The sequence below is a fragment of the Psittacula echo genome (assembly GCF_963264785.1).
Source record: "Psittacula echo genome assembly, chromosome: 7".
NCBI classification, from domain to species: domain Eukaryota; kingdom Metazoa; phylum Chordata; class Aves; order Psittaciformes; family Psittacidae; genus Psittacula; species Psittacula echo.
The window spans coordinates 51557082-51576176 of NC_137740.1; the positions used below are offsets into that span (position 1 = coordinate 51557082).

At 42.0% G+C, this 19095-nt stretch overlaps 1 protein-coding gene across 1 annotated transcript in view; it reads left to right on the forward strand.

Annotated features, from left to right (window-relative positions):
* RYK (receptor like tyrosine kinase) overlaps positions 1–12058 on the forward strand; it is a gene marked incomplete at its 3' end in the record, with an annotated part of 49496 nt that extends 37438 nt beyond the window's left edge. Inside the window, exons 10-15 of the mRNA XM_080623614.1 lie at positions 3924–3993; positions 6277–6409; positions 7877–7986; positions 9372–9531; positions 11011–11147; positions 11947–12058. Of these exons, the coding sequence (XP_080479740.1) occupies positions 3924–3993; positions 6277–6409; positions 7877–7986; positions 9372–9531; positions 11011–11147; positions 11947–12058 (722 nt within the window). The remainder of the gene's footprint in view (positions 1–3923; positions 3994–6276; positions 6410–7876; positions 7987–9371; positions 9532–11010; positions 11148–11946) is intronic.
* Between the last annotated feature and the right edge of the window lie 7037 nt (positions 12059–19095).

The window sequence follows — 19095 nt, forward strand, 5'->3', positions numbered from 1 at the left end:
TAAGAAGCACTGACCTGGCTATGCCTTACGATCGGCAGGCTTCAATTGCATGAATTGTTGAGCAGTGACATATTCTTAATCACAAAAAGTGTTTATATCTCAGAGGGAAGTTTAGCTTTTTTTTAAGGCTTTGAAGAAGCTGTGTAACAAGCCCTTGTTGTCTTACCCTGGAGCATTTGACTTAAACTCAGGGCTGTTTCCTGAGGCACAGATTTAATATATGGGAGGCTGTGGCCTCCTCAGTCATGGTTTTAAGTTGCTACTCTAATTTAAGAGGTTTCTGGCCCTGTGGGAGACTTTTCCCCTCCTCTTTAGCTGTGTGTGTGACTGTGTTCTTATCAAATGACTTCATGGGTATAGAAAAAAGGAGCTACAAAAGCCTGTGGGCAATCTTGTGTTTGATAGGATCAGTCCCCAGGTTTTGGTTTGTGTGGCTACACAAACAACTCTTGTGAATAAAATGTCCACGTGTGTGTGCTTACATGTAATGCTCGGAGATTTGATACGCATTTTTGGTACAGGATTGCACTTTGGCTCAGGCAGGAAAATTAAATCTCTAGGATTCACTTTAGTGTGTCCTTGTAAAACTGCCTCATAAAACAAGCCAGAATTGTGCCTGGCTTTGCTCTGGGACTGCCTGTTTCCTGTATGAAAAGCCGGAAGTGCTTTGGATTTTCTGGATCGCTTTTAAGGGTTTTCAGTGCAAGATGGTCAGATTCACAAGGTCTTCTACAACAAAATGTGTCATTACTGAAATCACCTTCTTCCTAATATATGAAGACCCATCTGTTGGATGCTCAAAGTGCTTAAAATGTATTAAATGTGACAGAGTCTACATGTTTTTATTGTGTAACTGAAGAAAATGGCCTTAAAAAGTTTAATTGCAATGGAGACTATTGCAGTAGCATTATTTGGGTGGGATTTTACCCCCTTTTGACTAGAATCACTCAGAGTAGTGATTTATAGCCTGTTTTGAATTGTATCTAGTACAAAACCACAATAATCAAATTGTGTGGTTGTTCTAAATTGGCACTGGTCTAAGCTGGAGGAGTACTAAACTTGTACTGCTATTGTTTGTTCTGTCGAATTTGTTGGTGTTCTGTAAGGTTTTTCTATACAGAAAACAAGGAAATAATATTGATAAGAGAGCACAATACGGATGCTGAGACTGTTTCAGTAGATAAGATTTAGATTTCCGTATATACTTGAATGGGAGTCAGTTGTCCTTTGGGTGCTCAACAACTACAGCTTAGTCTGTCCAAGCTGAAAGAAAATGAAATGTAACAGCGTCCTGCTGAAAAACACCCTGTGTCGTGGAAAGGGAAAGGCATCAGTGAGTGTTGTCTCTTAGTGTTAGCGTGAAGAGATGAACCAGATGAACTTGTTCTGTAGATTTTAAAGCCAGTCTTAAATAATCTCCAATTTAGAGCTTTGAGTTATTGCATGGTGGCTCTTATAATTAAAAGCAAACCAGTTAAGCAAGCACAGAGTCAAAAAGTGTATAAGCAAGTTAATTGGCTTAAACTCACACCCAGTAATCTCTTTCCTCCCTTCGTCATATGCTGGGTTGAAGAGATTTGTGGCCTTTGAGTTCCAGTAATTAACACACTTCAACCTGAAGCTGTGTACTAGTAGCCTTCTGGCAGTTCCTCAAACTTCTTATAATATGCTGTTACACCTCTATTTGTTAATGCTTTTTGCTCTGTATCATAGTTGGATGATTCAGCCATTCATAGAGTCACAGAATGGTTTGGGTTGGAAGGGACCTTAAAGCTCATCCATTTCCAACTCCCTGCCTCAGGCAGGGACACCTTCCACTAGACTAAGTTGCTCCAAGCTCCATCCACCCTGGCCTTGAACACTGCCAGGGATGGGGCAGCCACAGCTTCTCTGGGCACTCTGTGTCAGCACCTCACCACCCTCACAGGGAAGAACTTCTTCCTTATATCTAACCTAAATCTCATGCCTCTGTAACTTAATATAGTATCTTGGGGTTTCTTGTTTGTTTACAAGCCTTTTAAAGTCTCTCTCCTACATGTCAAATTCATCACAGAAAACAGTTGAGTGCTGTTGCTGCACAGTAGGTAGGACCTGACCTTTCTCATGCCTCTGTGTGTTGGAGTGCAAAGTAGAGGCTTCAATGACCATTACTTAAATGTCTCCAGCACTGCAAGAACCTGTTCATACTGTCCCCCCCATATGTAACTTGTTATCAAAATACAAAGAAATGCACTATTTTGATGTGTCCTATAATACACCACATCTGTAATTGTTACTGATCTAATGGCACCTTTGTGTCTGGACTTCTCCAGCGTGCTGTGGTTTTGCTTTTGGTGATCTCAGTGCTTCCAGCCTGTACAGGGTCCAGGCAGTGATACTCTTTAGGGCTTTCCAAGCACTTTCAGGGGTCAGTGCCTCTGGCCTGGAACTTGTATCTGCATTTATAACCTCATCATCTTCTTCCTTAGTGCCTGTATGCTTTTGGGGAGGCATGCCTCCTTTTTAATCTCTCCTGAGCCAAGATGGCAAAGCAGCCTTTGAAGTAGTTTGCCTTGGGATACCATTCCTTTCCCTGACTTAGGGGAACTTTCTCAATCCAGCTGATATTTTGTAGCTTGCAGGTTTTTGAGTTGCACGATTTCAGATGAACCCTTCTTAGGCAGAAGCTGTGTTGTGTCTGGAGCTGTCTTCATTTCCAGCAGATCTGGAAAGCTAAATGCTAATTTGTGTGCCAGTTGTGGTTGCAGCCTATCCATTTAGCTTGCTGTTGCCATGAGGGGGAGGCCGTGCTTTCCCTCTGGGCTTTGCGCTTTGGGCTCATCTGCACTGACCGCATTCACCACTCAACTCGGCCAAAAGTCATCTTTTTTTTGCAGGGTTAAAGTGCAATTAGGAAGGGGTGTCAGGGCTGGTGCTGGTAGGAGGGTAGGACTATGAGGAAGGGAAAAGAGCAGATGAGTTCTCTCTTCTTCTTCCTCCCAGGTCAACAAAATGTTGGTTTGACTCATCTGTAATATGTAAATTCATCCTAATGCAGCAAGGAAAACTGATTGGCCCTAGATAGGCTCTCTCCTGTGCTAGCTTGCTGCCAAGGCACACTGATGCTAGTTCTAGCATGAAGGAAGGACAGAAAATGCATCTAGGTATGAGGAGGGTAGGATTGCCAGAGCTCTGATTTACATCCCATTAAGATTCCCTGAGGGGAGAAAAAGACAACCAAAACAAACCACAAAAATATTTGTGGGGAAGGGGCTATAGGCAATACTTCTGCTTCTGTCCAGTAGATGTTCTGATTGCTGAGGGCTACTGAGGTTACAACATGCTTGAATTCTACTTGGCAGAAGTGGTTTTTATGTTTTTTGAAAGGTGGGGAAGAGAACAGCAAACACGTCCAAGGTTACCAAGAGTCAGGTGCTTCAAGTAGAGAGCAAGTAAATAAGTAAATCTAGAAATAAATGGTCTGCATCGATGTGGCAGTAAACTACAGAAGCCTATGCTGGTAATTCAGCGGCACAGTGAAGCGGTGTCTTCTGAGTACATCTGTGGCTTAGGGAAACGTGTGGCATGCTCCCCTTCTTCCAGCAGCACCAGCCCCGTGTGCAGGATGTGACCATGCTGCCTAGAGATGGCAGTTCATGCCTGCCCAGAAGCTGTCAGGAAGTGGCAAAAATACAATCTGTCAGCACCTGGAGTGTTTGATTTCCTTTTTCGGCTCTACCCCATTTGTTTAAGCAGAAATATGCCCTAGAACTTGGCTTGCTCGTTTGGGTTTTTTTTTAATTCCATTTTACAAAAGTAGGCAAACAAGTTCTGTTTGTGCTCAAATGACCTCAACTGACTTGTAAATCTGGGCCAAATACCAGTATGTTGTTTTGTTCCTAAAGTTATATCTGTGCTTCCTTTATTTTTACTTCTTTTATTAGATCAAGCCTCAGAGGTACAGGTGACAATGATGCTGACTGAAAGCTGTAAACTCAGAGGACTTCATCACAGGTAAGCTATTAGTGTTTATAAGCAAAACTGTATCCATGTGAGCTGAAAATAGTTTTGCTTAAAGTTCCCTAGGGGAGAGGAAACTACTCTTTTTTTTCCTTCCAGAATTTGGCAGTGTTTTGTATGTTTCAAATTTTTAAGCCAAAAAGAGCTAAAACTGTATTTGTGTCCCTTTAAAATACTGAATTCTAGATATGCTTCTTATTGCAGAAAGTGCTTATAAGCTTTTTTCTTAGCTGTGTGGTCTGTAGCAGTATATGGGGAAATGGGGAAAGTCTTGGGTGTTTCAAACCTCTCAGTAAAATATGGGTAGTTACTCCTTTTATAAATCCTTAGTTTTTGCAGAAGATGATGCTGCAGGCACATGTTGGTTTCTGCTGGTTCTTGCACAAGCTTAGTTGTTAAAAGTGGTGGATCTTCATGATGATACCTTCCAAAACCTAAAAGGCCTGATGAGATCTGAAGAGGGACTTTTGACAAGGGCCTGTAGCGACAGGACAAGGGGGGATGGCTTTAAACTGACAGAGGGTAGAGTTAGATTAGATACTAGGAAGAAACTCTTCACTATGAGGGTGGTGAGGCCCTGGCACAGGGTGCCCAGAGAAGCTGTGGCTCCCTCATCCCTGGCAGTGTTGGACAGGGGTTGGAGCAACCTGGTTGCGTGGAAGGTGTCCCTGCCCATGGCAGGGGGTTGGAACTGGATGAGCTTTAAGGCCCTTTCCAACCCAAACCAGTCTATAATAAGAGTAAGTAAATGTGCAGGTTGATTGTCAGTTTAGCTAATTTACTAGTCTGGTTTGTATTGTTCATAATTTTCTGCATAACACAGAGAATTACTGTGTTTAGGTACTGCCCCACCTGGACACAAGGAAATGCTTTTTTGGACTCTTGCGCGTGTATTGTCCTAGTATGGCATTGTAGCATCACTGATGGGATGTATTCTGGAAGAATTAATGACATGTTTTTTGGGGGATGATGGCTTAAGTTTTTTAAATTGATGCCTCAAACAGCTTGAGTTAGGGGCAGTTTTGCAGCTTGGATTAAAGGCTGAAATTGACCTTAAGGATCTTCATTACTGCAAGGGTGCAGATAAGAAGAAGCTCACGCTCATTGTCAATTTCTTTAGACTGTTAATTGATCTTCTTTTTTACTGGTACTGTGAAGGAAATGAGAATAGTTCATGCACAATGATTAATTCTATAGTGCATGTAGAAGTTCCTTTTCTAAGAGTTGTTCTAGTTAAGGCGTTACCTAAAATAAGGGTTAAGAGGAGTAGCAGGTTCTTGGGGAAACATACATTAAATTGAAACAAAATGAAACACTCCCCTCTCATAGCTCAAAATCAGCTGCTAATCCTCCCTTTTACAAGTCCAGCTCTTTAAAAAGTCCAAAAAGATTTTCTTCTGTACACTGCCTATAGAGCTGGGACCTTTATCTTGATCAAAGGTAGATGGTATGTAGAGTACATGGGTGTGACACCTGACTATCAGACATCTTCAAGTAAGAACAGGAAATTTCCCAATTCCCTTTGAAAAATAATTTTTGGAGACTTACTAATATGTTTTCAGGAGAAGATACAACTTTTTTAAAAAACCTTTTGTGGAAAATTGGAACTATATATGGTTTGCTTCAAGTTTCTACCATTTGATATGTTGAAACTATAGTAAGATATTTAGAAACAATGCAGCATGGGGGTTATCTGAGCCAAAAGGAGTGCTTTAAAGTGCTTTAGTGGTGGACGTGTCAGTGTTAGGCTTACGGATGTACTGGATGATCTTAAAGGTCTTTTCCAACCTAAATGATTGTGATTCTGAAATACCCATGATAAAACTCCTGAGGTACTTCTGCATTTAGAGTGCAATTTAATGTTTAGTTAACTGAAAACTACAATTATCTGTTCTGGCATTTTGAGGTGGATCAAACATGGTGTTTTGACTTTGGTTTGTTTTTTTTTTTTAACCACTGTGATGGAGCTATATGTTCTTGTATCTGTGGTTGCATTTAGACTTCCAAGCTGAGGATATATCGCTTCTTAATGTAAACTATAACCTATATTAACAGAAACTTATTTCAGCCCTTTTGGACCAAGTGAAGACTTTTGGGGAGTTCTTCCTAATGGGAAAATACTCATACAATCTTATTAAATAAATTATTGAGGGCTTCAGTTATTTGGAGATCTTGTCCTCTGCAGTTCGTAATGCAAGATTAAATGCTTTTCTTCGGTGTTGATTTTTCTCAAATTCCAGTTTCATAAACTTGGGAATTTCTCTGTCTGCCTTCCAGGAATCTGCTGCCCATCACTCATGTCTGTATAGAAGAGGGAGAGAAACCAATGGTGCTGCTGCCATACATGAATTGGGGCAACCTTAAACTATTCTTGAGACAGTGCAAGCTGGTAGAGGCCAACAATCCTCAGGTACACTCTGAAATCTGTGACTTCTTGCCTGTTACACTTGGACTTGTTTTGTCATCTGTGTATGTGCCTTTCAAAAAATAGTTGTAGTATTCACCTATTAGCTGGTGACAATGAGAGAATTGACAAGTGGGTTCCCCAGCAAGTGTTGGTCGTGATTTGTACAAGGAAAACATTCTTGGCTGTGTTTATCACGGATGTTCAGAGAGCATGAAGCTGATTTAAACTCTGGTTTGGGTAGTGCCTGGTGTATCAACCCATTTTAAAAAAATAAATTAAAAGATGTATATGGTTGTGGGTTTAAGCTAGAATGCCCAGGGGGAAATCGTGTATGGGGAAATATGAGATTTTCAGAATTTATTTTTGGTATAATTAATAGATTATCCCTTTAATTACTGTAGTTCTTAGTTTCATAGTAAGCATAAAGCACTTCTGTGCTGCTGTAGATTTGTTAATAAGTAAAATAATTGGATTTATTTAACTACATGGTAAAGGAAGCAATCTGCTGGTTTTACTGCTGCGCGTGCTCTTCAGCATTTGGAATTTTACTGTGTTTCAGTGGAACCTGTTGAATACATTTCATGAGAAGTGAGAAAAATGTTCTTGGATGAGAACATATTTTGCTTATTTTTAATAATCTGAATAAGTGATGTATGTGTAATCCCTCTTGTTAGGATTATCTTGTCTTCAAGTTCACCTTGGTTTGGCTTGTCTTTAGACTAAATCAAGCACAAAATGAAATCTCATTTCACAAGGTCAGCATTTGTCCCTGTTATGTACCAGATTTCAAGCTAGCAAGGCCCACCTACCTCTGTTAATCTGCAAATTGTGATAAGATGCTAGATTCTTTCAACTTGGGTTTTACTTGTGTTGCTGCTTAATTCAAATTATAAATCCCTACGCAGTGCACTACTAACCCTTTCCAAGAATTTCAGCAGAAATTATATTTAGAATCTATATTCTAAGGGACAGGAGTTGTCTTCCAGCAAGTAGGTATGGCTGTACTTAACTATAAAAAAATGCGACATTTGGTGTCTTTATTTTAAGATGAAACTTTTCTACAAATACCTAAAGCAAACTCTTTGAGTTTTCAGCAGTAATCCATGGCTTCTGTTCTTAATAAACTGTTCATGCAGAAGCCAGCTTATTATTGTTTTAATTTAGCATTTGGTTTATTTTGATCGCAGTTCTTGCAACTCAGTGTGTCCATCTGCATACTGAAGTTCTGAAACGCTGTAGAAAAGGAAAAAGAAGTCCAAGGTGTAAATACGTGCAAGGGTTTAATTTGTATAGGACCGTGAAGTTGTAAAAGTAGATGGAGCAGCAGCCTTTGATACTTGTTCTCAGCAGTAGATATTGACTGTTGCTCGTGCTCCGTTAAAGGTGAGGGGAAGAGTTGTGCACTAGAATACAACAAAAACACCTCGTGGGCACTGGCCTAACAGTGATAGTTGTTCTCTGCTTTTGCAGGCAATATCCCAGCAGGATCTTGTACATATGGCTATTCAGATTGCCTGTGGAATGAGTTATTTGGCCAGACGGGAGGTCATTCACAAAGACCTGGCTGCTAGAAACTGTGTGTAAGTACTCAATGAGGGTAGAGTCATTTTGCAGACAATGTTATGTCAGTAGCTAGAGCCCATGAAAGGGGAGTTAGAACTTTAAGGTCCCTTCCAACCCAAACCATTCTGTGATGGCTTTCTTCAATTGACCTGATCTGTGCTTCACAATATGCAGCTGTTCAGGTTTCCCAACTTTTGGGTTAATGGTTTTGTCAGTGAAATTGTTTTCCTCCAACCCTGAGGTGAACCAGAAATTGAGGTTTTCAAGGAAGCAGAACATCCTCATCTTAAATACTTTTGCTAGGTTTTGTCTATCACTTTTTCGAAGACTTGAAAAATATTAAAGCCCCCCCTTAAGCTTTAATAAAAACTTGGAATATCTTTGGCAGGTTATCAATGGATAGATTTTTGTATGAAGTTGCTTTTTTTCTTTCCTTTTTCCTTAAAGAATTGCTTAATGGCTTTGATAATTTGTAGATTTTTAGTTGTCAAATGATTAATAGATAGGGATGTGCTTCATAATGGTAGGAATGACATGCCAAGGTAGGTTTTGAGATAATCTTCTGCATGGACAGTGCTCAAAATGTAGAGACTGAGGTGTTTGGCTTTCAGCTAAACCAGTCTCTTGGAGACTGCCAACTGTGCTCATTCTTCATCTGCTTTAATACCTAATAAAGGGAAACAGAAAATTAGTTAGCGTTCTACCTAAACTTCACTTAACTGAAAGTATTACAGAGGGCAGTTAGTCCCTGAGCATAGTTTTACGATACCTGCAAATAAGGTCATAATTCAAATCATAATACAGTTACTTTTCAGAATTAAAGATACCCCCTCTTCCCCCTGGCCACACACTGATCTGTTAATGAGCTAGTAATGAAAGAAAAGGACAAAGAAGCAACCTTGGGTTTATACTTCAGGGTTGTGTACAAATTGTCAGTGATGCACCTTCTAATGAGGTAACCGAACTACTGATGAATATAGTCTTTAAGCTGGAATTGCCTATTAAGAGGTGATTTGAGATTTGATGAGCTCTGCTTTACCATAAACAAGCTTTCAGGCCACAAATAATATCAGTTGCTTTACCAAGATACTACTAGCTCTTATTTGGCTTAAATCTGTGGCTCTTTATTGGTACAGAGGTACTATAGCTGAAATTTAATTGATTTGAAAGAAAGAGGATCTCCAAGTGAGCAGGAATAATTTTAGGGAGTTGTTTGTTTGCTTTAACTGTGGGTGTTTGGGGTTTTTTTTTCACTTGTAAATGTTTGATTTTTATTTCATCTAAGACTGCTGATTTTTCTAGTGCTTATCTGTTGATGCAGAATAAATATGTTCTGAGCATAAATATTTTCTGTAAAACTCTAATGCCAAGTTTGCTAAATGCTTCTTTTCTTTTAAATTAGCATTGATGATGCACTTCAGGTTAAGATTACAGACAATGCTCTCTCTCGAGACCTATTTCCTATGGACTACCATTGCCTGGGAGATAATGAAAACAGGCCAGTTCGATGGATGGCTCTTGAAAGCCTGGTTAACAATGAATTTTCCAGTGCTAGTGATGTGGTAAGTGTTTGGGAGTTTATTTTTGCTTGGTTGGTTGTTGTTTTTTTTTTTTTTTGCTCCCTCTTACACTTTGTAAGTACATTTTCTTGACATTCTTCCCCTTTTTCAGCTGTACTGGATTGATAACAGTGATTTGCCCAGAACAGCATCTATACACCTGCTTCCTACTTTTGCTGTTCATAGCAGATATTTCAAAGGTCAAGCAGGCCCTTCTTGCATGGCAGAATATTCCCTTATACCCTGTTCTCCTTGGTAGCATTAGTAGGAAGGGCAGTTAAATTCAGTGAGTAGCCTATATTGGGACTTGTCTGCTATTTGAATTACTGTGATCTAGAGTCCACAACAGAGTTGCAGTCTCACAGATAGAGAAATGAGAGGAAGAATTGCTTCCCTTGACCTAGTGGCTATACTCATGCTAACAAGGTGTCCCTGCCTGTGGCAGGGGGTTGGAACTAGATGAGCTTTTAAGGTCCCTTCCAACCCAAACCATTCTGTGATTCTGCAGTCCTTGGTAATGAAAGCTGTTACAAACAATTCAGATGATGTCTGTTAAGATGCAACTGGCACGTTTTGTAGTCTTGCTTTTTGGATGTGTTTCTTTAAAATGGTTTTGCTGGCTTGAAACATTCCTAATGTGTTCATTCTCTGCCAACATTTATATCAGTCAACCAGAGCATAGAAAAACAAAACACTATTCCTGCTAAATTTTAGTTCTGTGGTTTTTCCCTCTGGAAATGAAGCTCTGTGTCTCTTTGTGCCATTTTTTTGTAGCTACTTGTGGAATAGCTACAAGAAATCTAGAGATTGCACCACCTGTGTTTTGTCACTTGAGTCTCTTGATACCAGCTAGTAAATAATTTTACTTGTACTGTGCTTGCATGTGAATTGATTGGTTGATTTTTCATCACCTTAAGCTCCTTTTGGCAAGTATTGCCGACTGAATGTGTTGAGTGCTGATCCAGCTGTCAGCTGGATGTTAGATGAAATCTTTATTTTTCTCATGAGTCCAACTTCAGAGCCTGTATTCAAAATATACAGATGACTGATTTAAAAAAAATTAAGGTTTCATTCACTCTACTCTTCTGAATCTTTGAATTTCACAGACTCTTGAGCAATTTTCTGTAGTATTTTGAAGAGGTAAAATGTCGTATAAAATTGTTTTTCAAAACTGTGGTTTAGTGTTAAATATTCCTTAGATTTGTTACGTTTTCTGAAATGTCATACCGAAAAAATGCAGTAAACGTGGGGGGTTTTTTTGTTAGCACTTAGATTTAAGTGCGCTAAGATGCAACTTAACATCTCTGCTGTGATTCTTAATTGTCCCCAGTCAAGACAATGTATGTTCATGTTGAACTTGTGTGTATGTATACAGCATTTATGTAAATCTGTCTTGATTTGTGTAGTCTTCTTTATGACTGATTCTGGTGGAACACCAAAACTTGGCATGTTCTGTTAATGCTCCATGCTGTTTCTTCTTAGTGGGCCTTTGGAGTAACGCTGTGGGAGCTGATGACTTTAGGACAGACTCCATATGTTGATATCGACCCATTTGAGATGGCTGCTTATTTAAAGGATGGCTATCGAATAGCTCAGCCCATCAACTGCCCTGATGAACTGTAAGTCATCATGTTTTTGGAGGGAAGATAAAAAGTCTATTTTGTAACTGTCATGTTAAGCCAACTTTATCGATGACAGAGACGAGTTTGCCTTTCCCTGCCTTTTAGACAAACCCTTGTGCAAGTATTTGCGTGGCATACCTCAAGGAACTTGGGCTAAAATTAAATGCTTTTTGTTGGTGGTGTTGAGTTTCATTTAATCCTGACCCAACTCTTTTCCGTACTGTGACACATGGGAGAAATGGGGTTGATCAGCAGGATGGGAGGCAAAGGGGCAGGGGTTTTTAGGGCTGCAGTGTAGGAAGCCACTAGGCAGAGGGAATCTCTCTTCTGTCAGCAGGACTGTGGAGAATTACTGTGTTTATTGGTGTTAAATGGCAGTGCTTGAGGTGTTTTTTCATAATCCTAATGGTAGAGGAGAATGCAGATGCGCAGGTACTACCTTCTGCCTTGCGTGTTCTTCCAAATCCCCTTCCTGTAAAGCTACCACAGAAACACTTTAAACTTTGCTTTTACAATAGTTGAGCAATTTTCCATGAATTACATATTTCTTCCTCATGGACTGCCTCTGACTTGTATCCTGTCCATGCACTTCCAGTCACAGCATGTTTATTGATCATTCCAGGTGTCTTTTTTTTTCTGAAGCAGTTGTTCAGCATGGTGTATCAGAAGATACAGGTTCCTTTTCTCTCTCCATTCAGCAGGGTTTTCAGTGGCAAATGCTGGTTTTCACTTTCAGGTCGGGATGGTGGTCTCCTGGTTTACATTCTCGTATCTTCTGTTTGTCTTTGCTGTGCAGGTTTGCTGTGATGGCCTGCTGTTGGGCCTTAGATCCTGAAGAAAGACCCAAGTTTCAGCAGCTGGTGCAATGTCTAACTGAATTTCATGCAGCATTGGGAGCCTACGTCTGAAACTGCAGAAGAAGATTCAATTCACTGACTGGGAGAAGGCATGGCATACATCTGCAGCTCCATGCATCACTCGGACTCGCACACGTGATGTGTATAAAGCAACACTAAAGGGAGAAAGCACTTCTTCCAAAACACTGTGCCTTAGAATGCCTTAGTAGTCTGAAGTTTTTTTTGTAAGACCTCTTGATGTTGAATATTTTCTAGATATCACTTTTGCTAAGTTAAATTGACACCGTTTTATTTGCCATCAGGATTTTTGAAGTGTAGCGATAGTGAATTTAAACACGAGATTGGGATGGACTTTGCACTCTTACAACAGATACGTGATTATTTTTTGAAGGGTATATTGAAGAGGTAGAAGAATGAAGCATGGGAAATCAGTGCAAAAACCACACTGCAGAAGACGTTCCCTGCTTCTTAAAAATGTTGAAACTGAATCTTTCTGACCAGCTCTAGTGTTTGTACTTGTATGTATCTGGAATAGCTTTTTAGTATCAACTTCTTCTATTTTGAGACAACAGCACATTGTGGTTGAAACCACAAGCGGCATCTTACTTTGTTAACCCCTTCACAAATGCTTTTTGGAAAAGCTGGTCTTCAGGATACAATATCTCCTTTTTAAAGCAGTAAGTGATCATGTAAAAGTGATTCCAGTTTACCTCATACAAAGAGCGGTAAAGGGGGTGTAAAAATGGTGCCCCTCCTTTCAGATAACAGGCTGATGTGGTTTTTTTTAAAGATGATTTTATGTGCTAAATAGAGGCCTTCAGAGAAGCGCCAAAGCAGCCCTTGTGTGGGAGTCTTTCACCTCAGACTTCTGAATCGGAGTTTCTCTTGTTCAAAAAGGTACTGATTGTTTTTTATGGGCTTTTATGGCCTGAAATGGGCTTAAATATATAAATATATATTTGTAAAGACACTTGCAGAGTAAAGAATGTTTTTCTATTACATCTAATGTGAAAGATTGGTCCCTCACATTGCCCCCCCGTGTGTTGACTGTGCAGGGTGGTGTAGTGGTGGTGGTTGCACTGGAGCTGGCGTGAAGTCAGGGTGGATTGCCTGCCTCCCTCCTTGCAGAACCTAGTCCCTGAGACTTAGTAGATTGTCCTGCTGCCTTCTTCAAATCAAATATCCATTCCACTTCAGGTTATTTTGAGTTGAATGTTACTTAGTAGGACTGAACAAGGTATTTCAGGGAAAGTATGTGGTGACCCATTGACTGAGCCTCAGGAATTTTAATATTCTACATATGTAACAAAGACATTTGTAGAATAACTTAGTGTTCCAAGTGAACTGTAGGTTGCATCCTCTACATGGTGGCATGCGGCAGGTTGAGCTTTAGCACAATGTGAAACAGGGAAAATTGCCATTTTTCTCACTCCACCTTCAGAGTAAAGCACCTGTAGCCTCAAGTGTTTGTGCAACTGCATGGTTGGGAGCATTGCCCCGACAGGCTCCGTAGCAGTTGTAGCATTTTAGGCGACTTTGGTCTGCAAGTACAAGCAGCTGGATCTGGCCATGTTGTGCAGCTGGATTTGGCTGTGTCATGCAGATGCATGGAGGTTTTTTCCTTTCCAGAGTTCTGAACCTTGCTGAAAGAATACTTTCTAATTGGCGTCTTGTGAGGCAGAACTTTGCATGGGCTTCTCAGTCTTACAGGCTGCCCCTTTGCGTTGTTAAGCTAAACAGGAGTGTCCCTCAAAATGCAGGAGCATTTTGTACTTCTGTACTTCAGTGTTACTTATCTGTGGCTGGTGAACCAAGGCTTGCTATATCCTAGAAGGAACTTTTCCTGCTGGCTCAAGTTTGGGCATGTTATGATGAACTGTGTTTGCTTGAATGAATTCAGACTGGTTTCATTTGGCTGGCTTTGGAGACACTGAGTTTGTTGGGGATAGCAGTAAGGTTTTGAGTGTGTGGGCTTTCATGGTCTTTTTCCATTCTGACCCAGGGAAACTACCTAATGTCAGTACCTTTACAATAGCTTGGTTGTTAAAGCTCTTGGTGTCAGCGTTATTCATACCCAGACCTGTGTTATGATGGAATCTACAGAGGGCATAGCTGTAAGATTTACTTGAAATTGGAAAACAGCCCAGGTTGAAAATGGTATGCATATTGTATGTGCTTCACAGCATGAAGTCTGACAGTAAGGCATAGATACACCTATCCATTTTGGAAAATCTACTTTTCAATTAAACATGCTTCACCTACAGTGTTTAAAGCTAAGATAGGCATTTTGCTAACAGCAAAACTACCTTGAGTAGATGCCTTGTATGAGTTCATTGTACCTAAAGTCCTGGAGGGAAGAGGGGCCCAAGGAAGCTGGTTAATATTCAAGGATCATCTCCTCCAAGCTCGGGAGTGATGCATCCTGACAAAGAGGAAGTCAGGCAAGAATGCCAGGAGGCCTCCCTGGATGAGCAAGGAGCTCCTGGACAAATTCCAGCACAAAAAGGAGGCCTGCAGAAGGTGGAAACAAGGACAGGTAGCCTGAGGGGAATACAGAGAAATTTTCTGAACAGCCAGGGATCAGGTTAGGAAAGCTAAAGCCGTGATAATAAAATCTGGCCAGGGACATTAAAGGGCATCAAGAAAAGGTTCTATAGGTACCTTGGGGATAAAAAGAAGGCAAAGGAAAATTTAGGCCTTCTCCAGAAGGAAATGGGAGACTTGGTTAGCTAGGACGCGGAGAAGGCCAAGGTACTCAATGACTTTCTTGTCTTGGTATTCACTTGCAAGAGCTCCAACCACACCACCCAGTTTGCACAAGGCAAAGGCAGGGACCAGGAGAAAGAAGAACTGCCTGCTCTAGGAGCTCAGGTTTGAGATCATCCAGGAGACCTGAAGGTACACAAGGCCATGGGACCTGAGAAGATGTATCTGTGGGTCTTGAGGGAACTGGCAGACGAAGTTGCCAAGCCATTATCCATCATATTTTAGAAGTCATGGCAGTCCAATGAAGTTCCTGCTGACTGGAAAAAGGGATATACAATTCTCGTTTTTAAAAAGGTAAAAAGGAAGCCCTGGGGAACTACAGAACAGTCTTCAGTGCCCAGCAAGATCTGTTTCCAGGAGCAGATCCTCCTGGAAACTATGCTAAGGCACATGGACAATAAGAAGGTGGTTGGTGGCAGCCAGCGTGGCTTCACTAAGGGCAAATTGTGCCTGACAAAGTTGGTGGCCTCCTGTGATACGGCCACAACATTGGTGGATAGGGGTAGAGCGACTGGACTTGTGCAAAGCATTTGACAGTGTCCCTAATGACATCCTTGTCTCTGAACTGGAGAGGCATGGATCTGATGGATGGACTAGTCAGTAATAAGGAGAGGGCTGGAGCGTCTCTGCTATGGAGACAGGCTGAGAGAGCTGAACTTGTTCAGCCTGGAGAAGAGAAGGCTTGGGGGGAGACCTTAGAGCAGGCTGGACAAGGCTTGGAGCAACCTAGTCTAGTGAAAGGTGTCCCTGCCTGTGGCAGGGGGTTGAATCTAGATGAGCTTTAAGATCCCTTCCAACCCAAACCAGTCTGGGATTTTATGGTTGGTTATCACTGGATTCAATGTAAGTCCAGCCATAGCCTTTGATCTCAAAACAGGAATTTTAGTGAGAAGGCATTGGGAGAAATAAATCTAATGAAAATAAGAAAAAGGGCAGGCAGCCTCCTAAGGCTGGCAGCCTGCTGAGGACTGATGTGAGTGAGGTTTGATCCAGATGGCTTCCTGGAGCCACTGTGTGCCCGATAAGGAGCCAATCTGGCAGCTGGAATCTGCGGTGCTGCTGCTGGGAAGGGAGGCTTTTACACCCTCACACATACAGGTTCTTGCAACCAGATAAGGACATTCCTGCAGCCATTCATGTGCTTCACCAGTGATGCACTTGCTAATTGCTGCTTCCTCCCTGATAAGGATGTGGAGAACATACCTTCTGTTTGGGGTGCTGCCTTGCAAATAACTGTTTGAAATGGCATTGCAGGGAGGGCATTTTTGAGGGGGTAGAGGGAGCATGTTTATTTCTGATGGCTCATCTCATTCCTGTAAGGAATGAACTTTTCCTATCCTGACCTCTAACTGTATCTTGCTTTGGAGCAGCATCTCCTGTATTGTGCTGCTAAGTAAGCACTTGCTAAGGGTTGTGTGTTTGATAAAAAGAGGAGGCTTGTATTACCATGCAGTAGCTCTGTAGCAGAAGGCAAGATCTGAAAGTAAAATTCATTGCTTTTCAAGGTCAGTTATTAGCCTGATTTGAGTCGATTATACTGCGCCTAAAACTCAGGGAACGCCTGGTGTGTGTTCTCTTGTGCTGGCTTATACTGGAGTCCTACAGCTCCACCAGAACTGCAGCGGCTGAATGCACCTTTGATAGTGCTGTCTGTGTTTGAGCCATCTGCTGTCACGCTTCCCTTGGCTGGAAAAGGCAATAATAATGTTGGGTCTGTCTCCTTCCTTTCATGGCACAGAAACTGTTCTCAGTCACATAAACAAGTGTGGCTCACTATAATTCTACGCCCAGCTCTCACTCCAAGGCTGATGTTCCAGAGAGCAAATCCCCTTTTCAAGGCTGCATGGCAGCTGAAGCAGCCAAACATAGCAGCTTTATAAAAGCTTCAAATCTGAACCTTTTTCCACTAATAAACCCAGGAAATATGCAAAGTTAAACAAAATAACTGCCCCAAGTGCATTTCTGATTCAGCTGTCAGCTTCTGTGCATTCCTAGGGTGGGAGTGGCTGAATGCATCAAATAACCCAGTCTCCTTCTCTCCCTCCCTCCTGCCCCCCAGCCTCTTCTTCAGCTCTGTAGTTTCAGCTGCTACCTTGTTTTTTCCTGCCCAGACAAGATGCACTTCATTTGAGTTTATTGGAGCCACAACACTTAGCAAGTAAGCAGAAACCTGAGCACTTGGGCTCATTAGTGAGATAAGAGTCATCTTTCTGAAACTAGTTTGTAACAGAAGGACCTATGTGGTGCTGTTCATTTCATCCTGTAAATGACAATGACAATGGCTTGGACCTGTGTCCAGAGACACTTGGATTTATATCCAGAGACATACGATAACTGTGGTGGGGATATATACAGTGGCTCCCTGATGGAAGTCACTTGGTCTGCAGCCACGTGTCCCGTATCCCGTCCTGTCCTCCAGCAGGAGCGCCTCCTTGTAATGGAATCATTGCTTGAAGACATAAGAATGGCTCCTCTTCCTGCTCAAATACCCTCTTCAGATTGCAGCGGAAGACCCCATGCATTTCATAGCCCTTTGGCACCCAAGTCAGGGGCTGCCTCTGATCCAGCAGGCTGGGAACTACTATGTTGTGCAGCTTGTGTGGGAAGGACCTGCAGCCAAGTGTGGCCACTTGGGGACCATCTTCTGGAGCTGTCCAACACCTTCAAAACCAGCATTTTCAGTATGTGTTTTTTTAAACCCTAGTTTTGTGCAGGCCCCAGGCTTGCTTGCCCATCAAAAGCTGATGACTCTCTAAGGGAGTGGGTTAGGGACGAAGGTTAGGGGAGGTGGCTCTGTTATGTTTGTGATGTTCCAGACTCTGGATTAGTTTCAGAGAAGGCTGGAAGCTGAAGTTTGAGTGTGTTTCTGCTGAGAAGCTTGGATGAAAGCAAGTAGGAATCTTCTGGATGTGCTTGAGATGCTATAGCCTGTGCAGAATGTAAATCAAGTGCTGTAGCTAATATGTGAAAGCTGTCTTCAAGGTCCTGCTTAGGACTGCTCAAACACATGCCCAGACCCTCTGTGTCTCACATCTCTCTCCAGGCAGCCTTGGTCTAAAGCTGCTGCGAGCATTTCTTGTGTCTTCAAGCCCCCTTGCCTGCAGAGGAGCTGGCTGTCTCTCAGTCAAAATGGAGCTGAGCTGGTGAGGTTTTACAACTGTCCTCCAAGCTTTGAGTTAAGGGAAACCCACAGACAGGGAAAGCTGGGGATGACCCATGCTCTAGGAGGAAAAATAAATGATTGTCCTTAGTGATGCAAACGGGACAGACACTGGCAACATCTCCCTAGGAAATGCTGAAGAACAGACTGAATAAATGGTGTTTGATTGCAGCGGGGCTTGAAGGAATAGGGAAGTGCACTGACTAAACTTGTCTTTCAGAAATGTCAGAAGTCTTCAGGAGTAAGCCTGGAGGTGGGAAGACAGCTAGATGGCTTTGGAAGGGAATATTGATAGGATGAGCATGAGAGAAGGATGACAAAAGCAGCATGAGCAGTGAGATAGTCAAATATCACATGAGAACAGGTAAATTGGCCTGATGGGGGGCTGCAGTCTTTCATGCTGAGTAAATGTGATGTTTGGAGTTTCTTTGATGCATGAGCAGCTGGACAGGACACCCTTCAGAAAGAAATCAATTCTGCTTGCTCTTGGGTGATGCACGGGACCAGCCATAAAATTACCTGAGAGCTGCTCTGTACCAACGACCAAACTTGCTTAGATCTGCAAAGTAAAAGCAGAGGAGCGAAGGGCAGAAGAAACAACCCATAAGAAAGTCCCACAACCAAAAAAATAAACCCGGCTAAACTAACATTGAATTGAATAGGGGAACTGCGTCAAAACAAAAGCAGTTCAAGATAAAAAAGAGCAAGCTGTCAAAAGGGAAACGTTCTCTGAGGTTGTGCCTGCAGGACTTCACTCCTGGTTTAAATGCTCACCAGAGAGCTAAAATCCAAGCTTTAAATCCCCCTTTTCAGCTGGCAGTTTTTACCTGTCAACAGCTAAAAGCACAGAGGAAATACTCCTGAAGTTTAGGGGCAGTTCATGCTACTGTGTGGATGATATCCCTGCTGGAGTGCCGTGAAATTCAGGCAGCTGGGAAGTGCAAGCAGGAGGGGAAGGCAGCACTGCTGCGCCCAGGAGGGGAGTGCAGCAAGGCTGTGGTGAGCAGCACCCCTTGTTTCCACTCTTCTTATAAAGCTTGTCTTGTTTGTGTGCTTCATCATGCTCAGACTGGTGAGGTCTGCTTTGGAAGGCCGAGGGGAGGGTTTCAGACAGATTAAATAGTTTTACTTTCACTTGCTTTAAAACTCCAGTTTTCTTTGA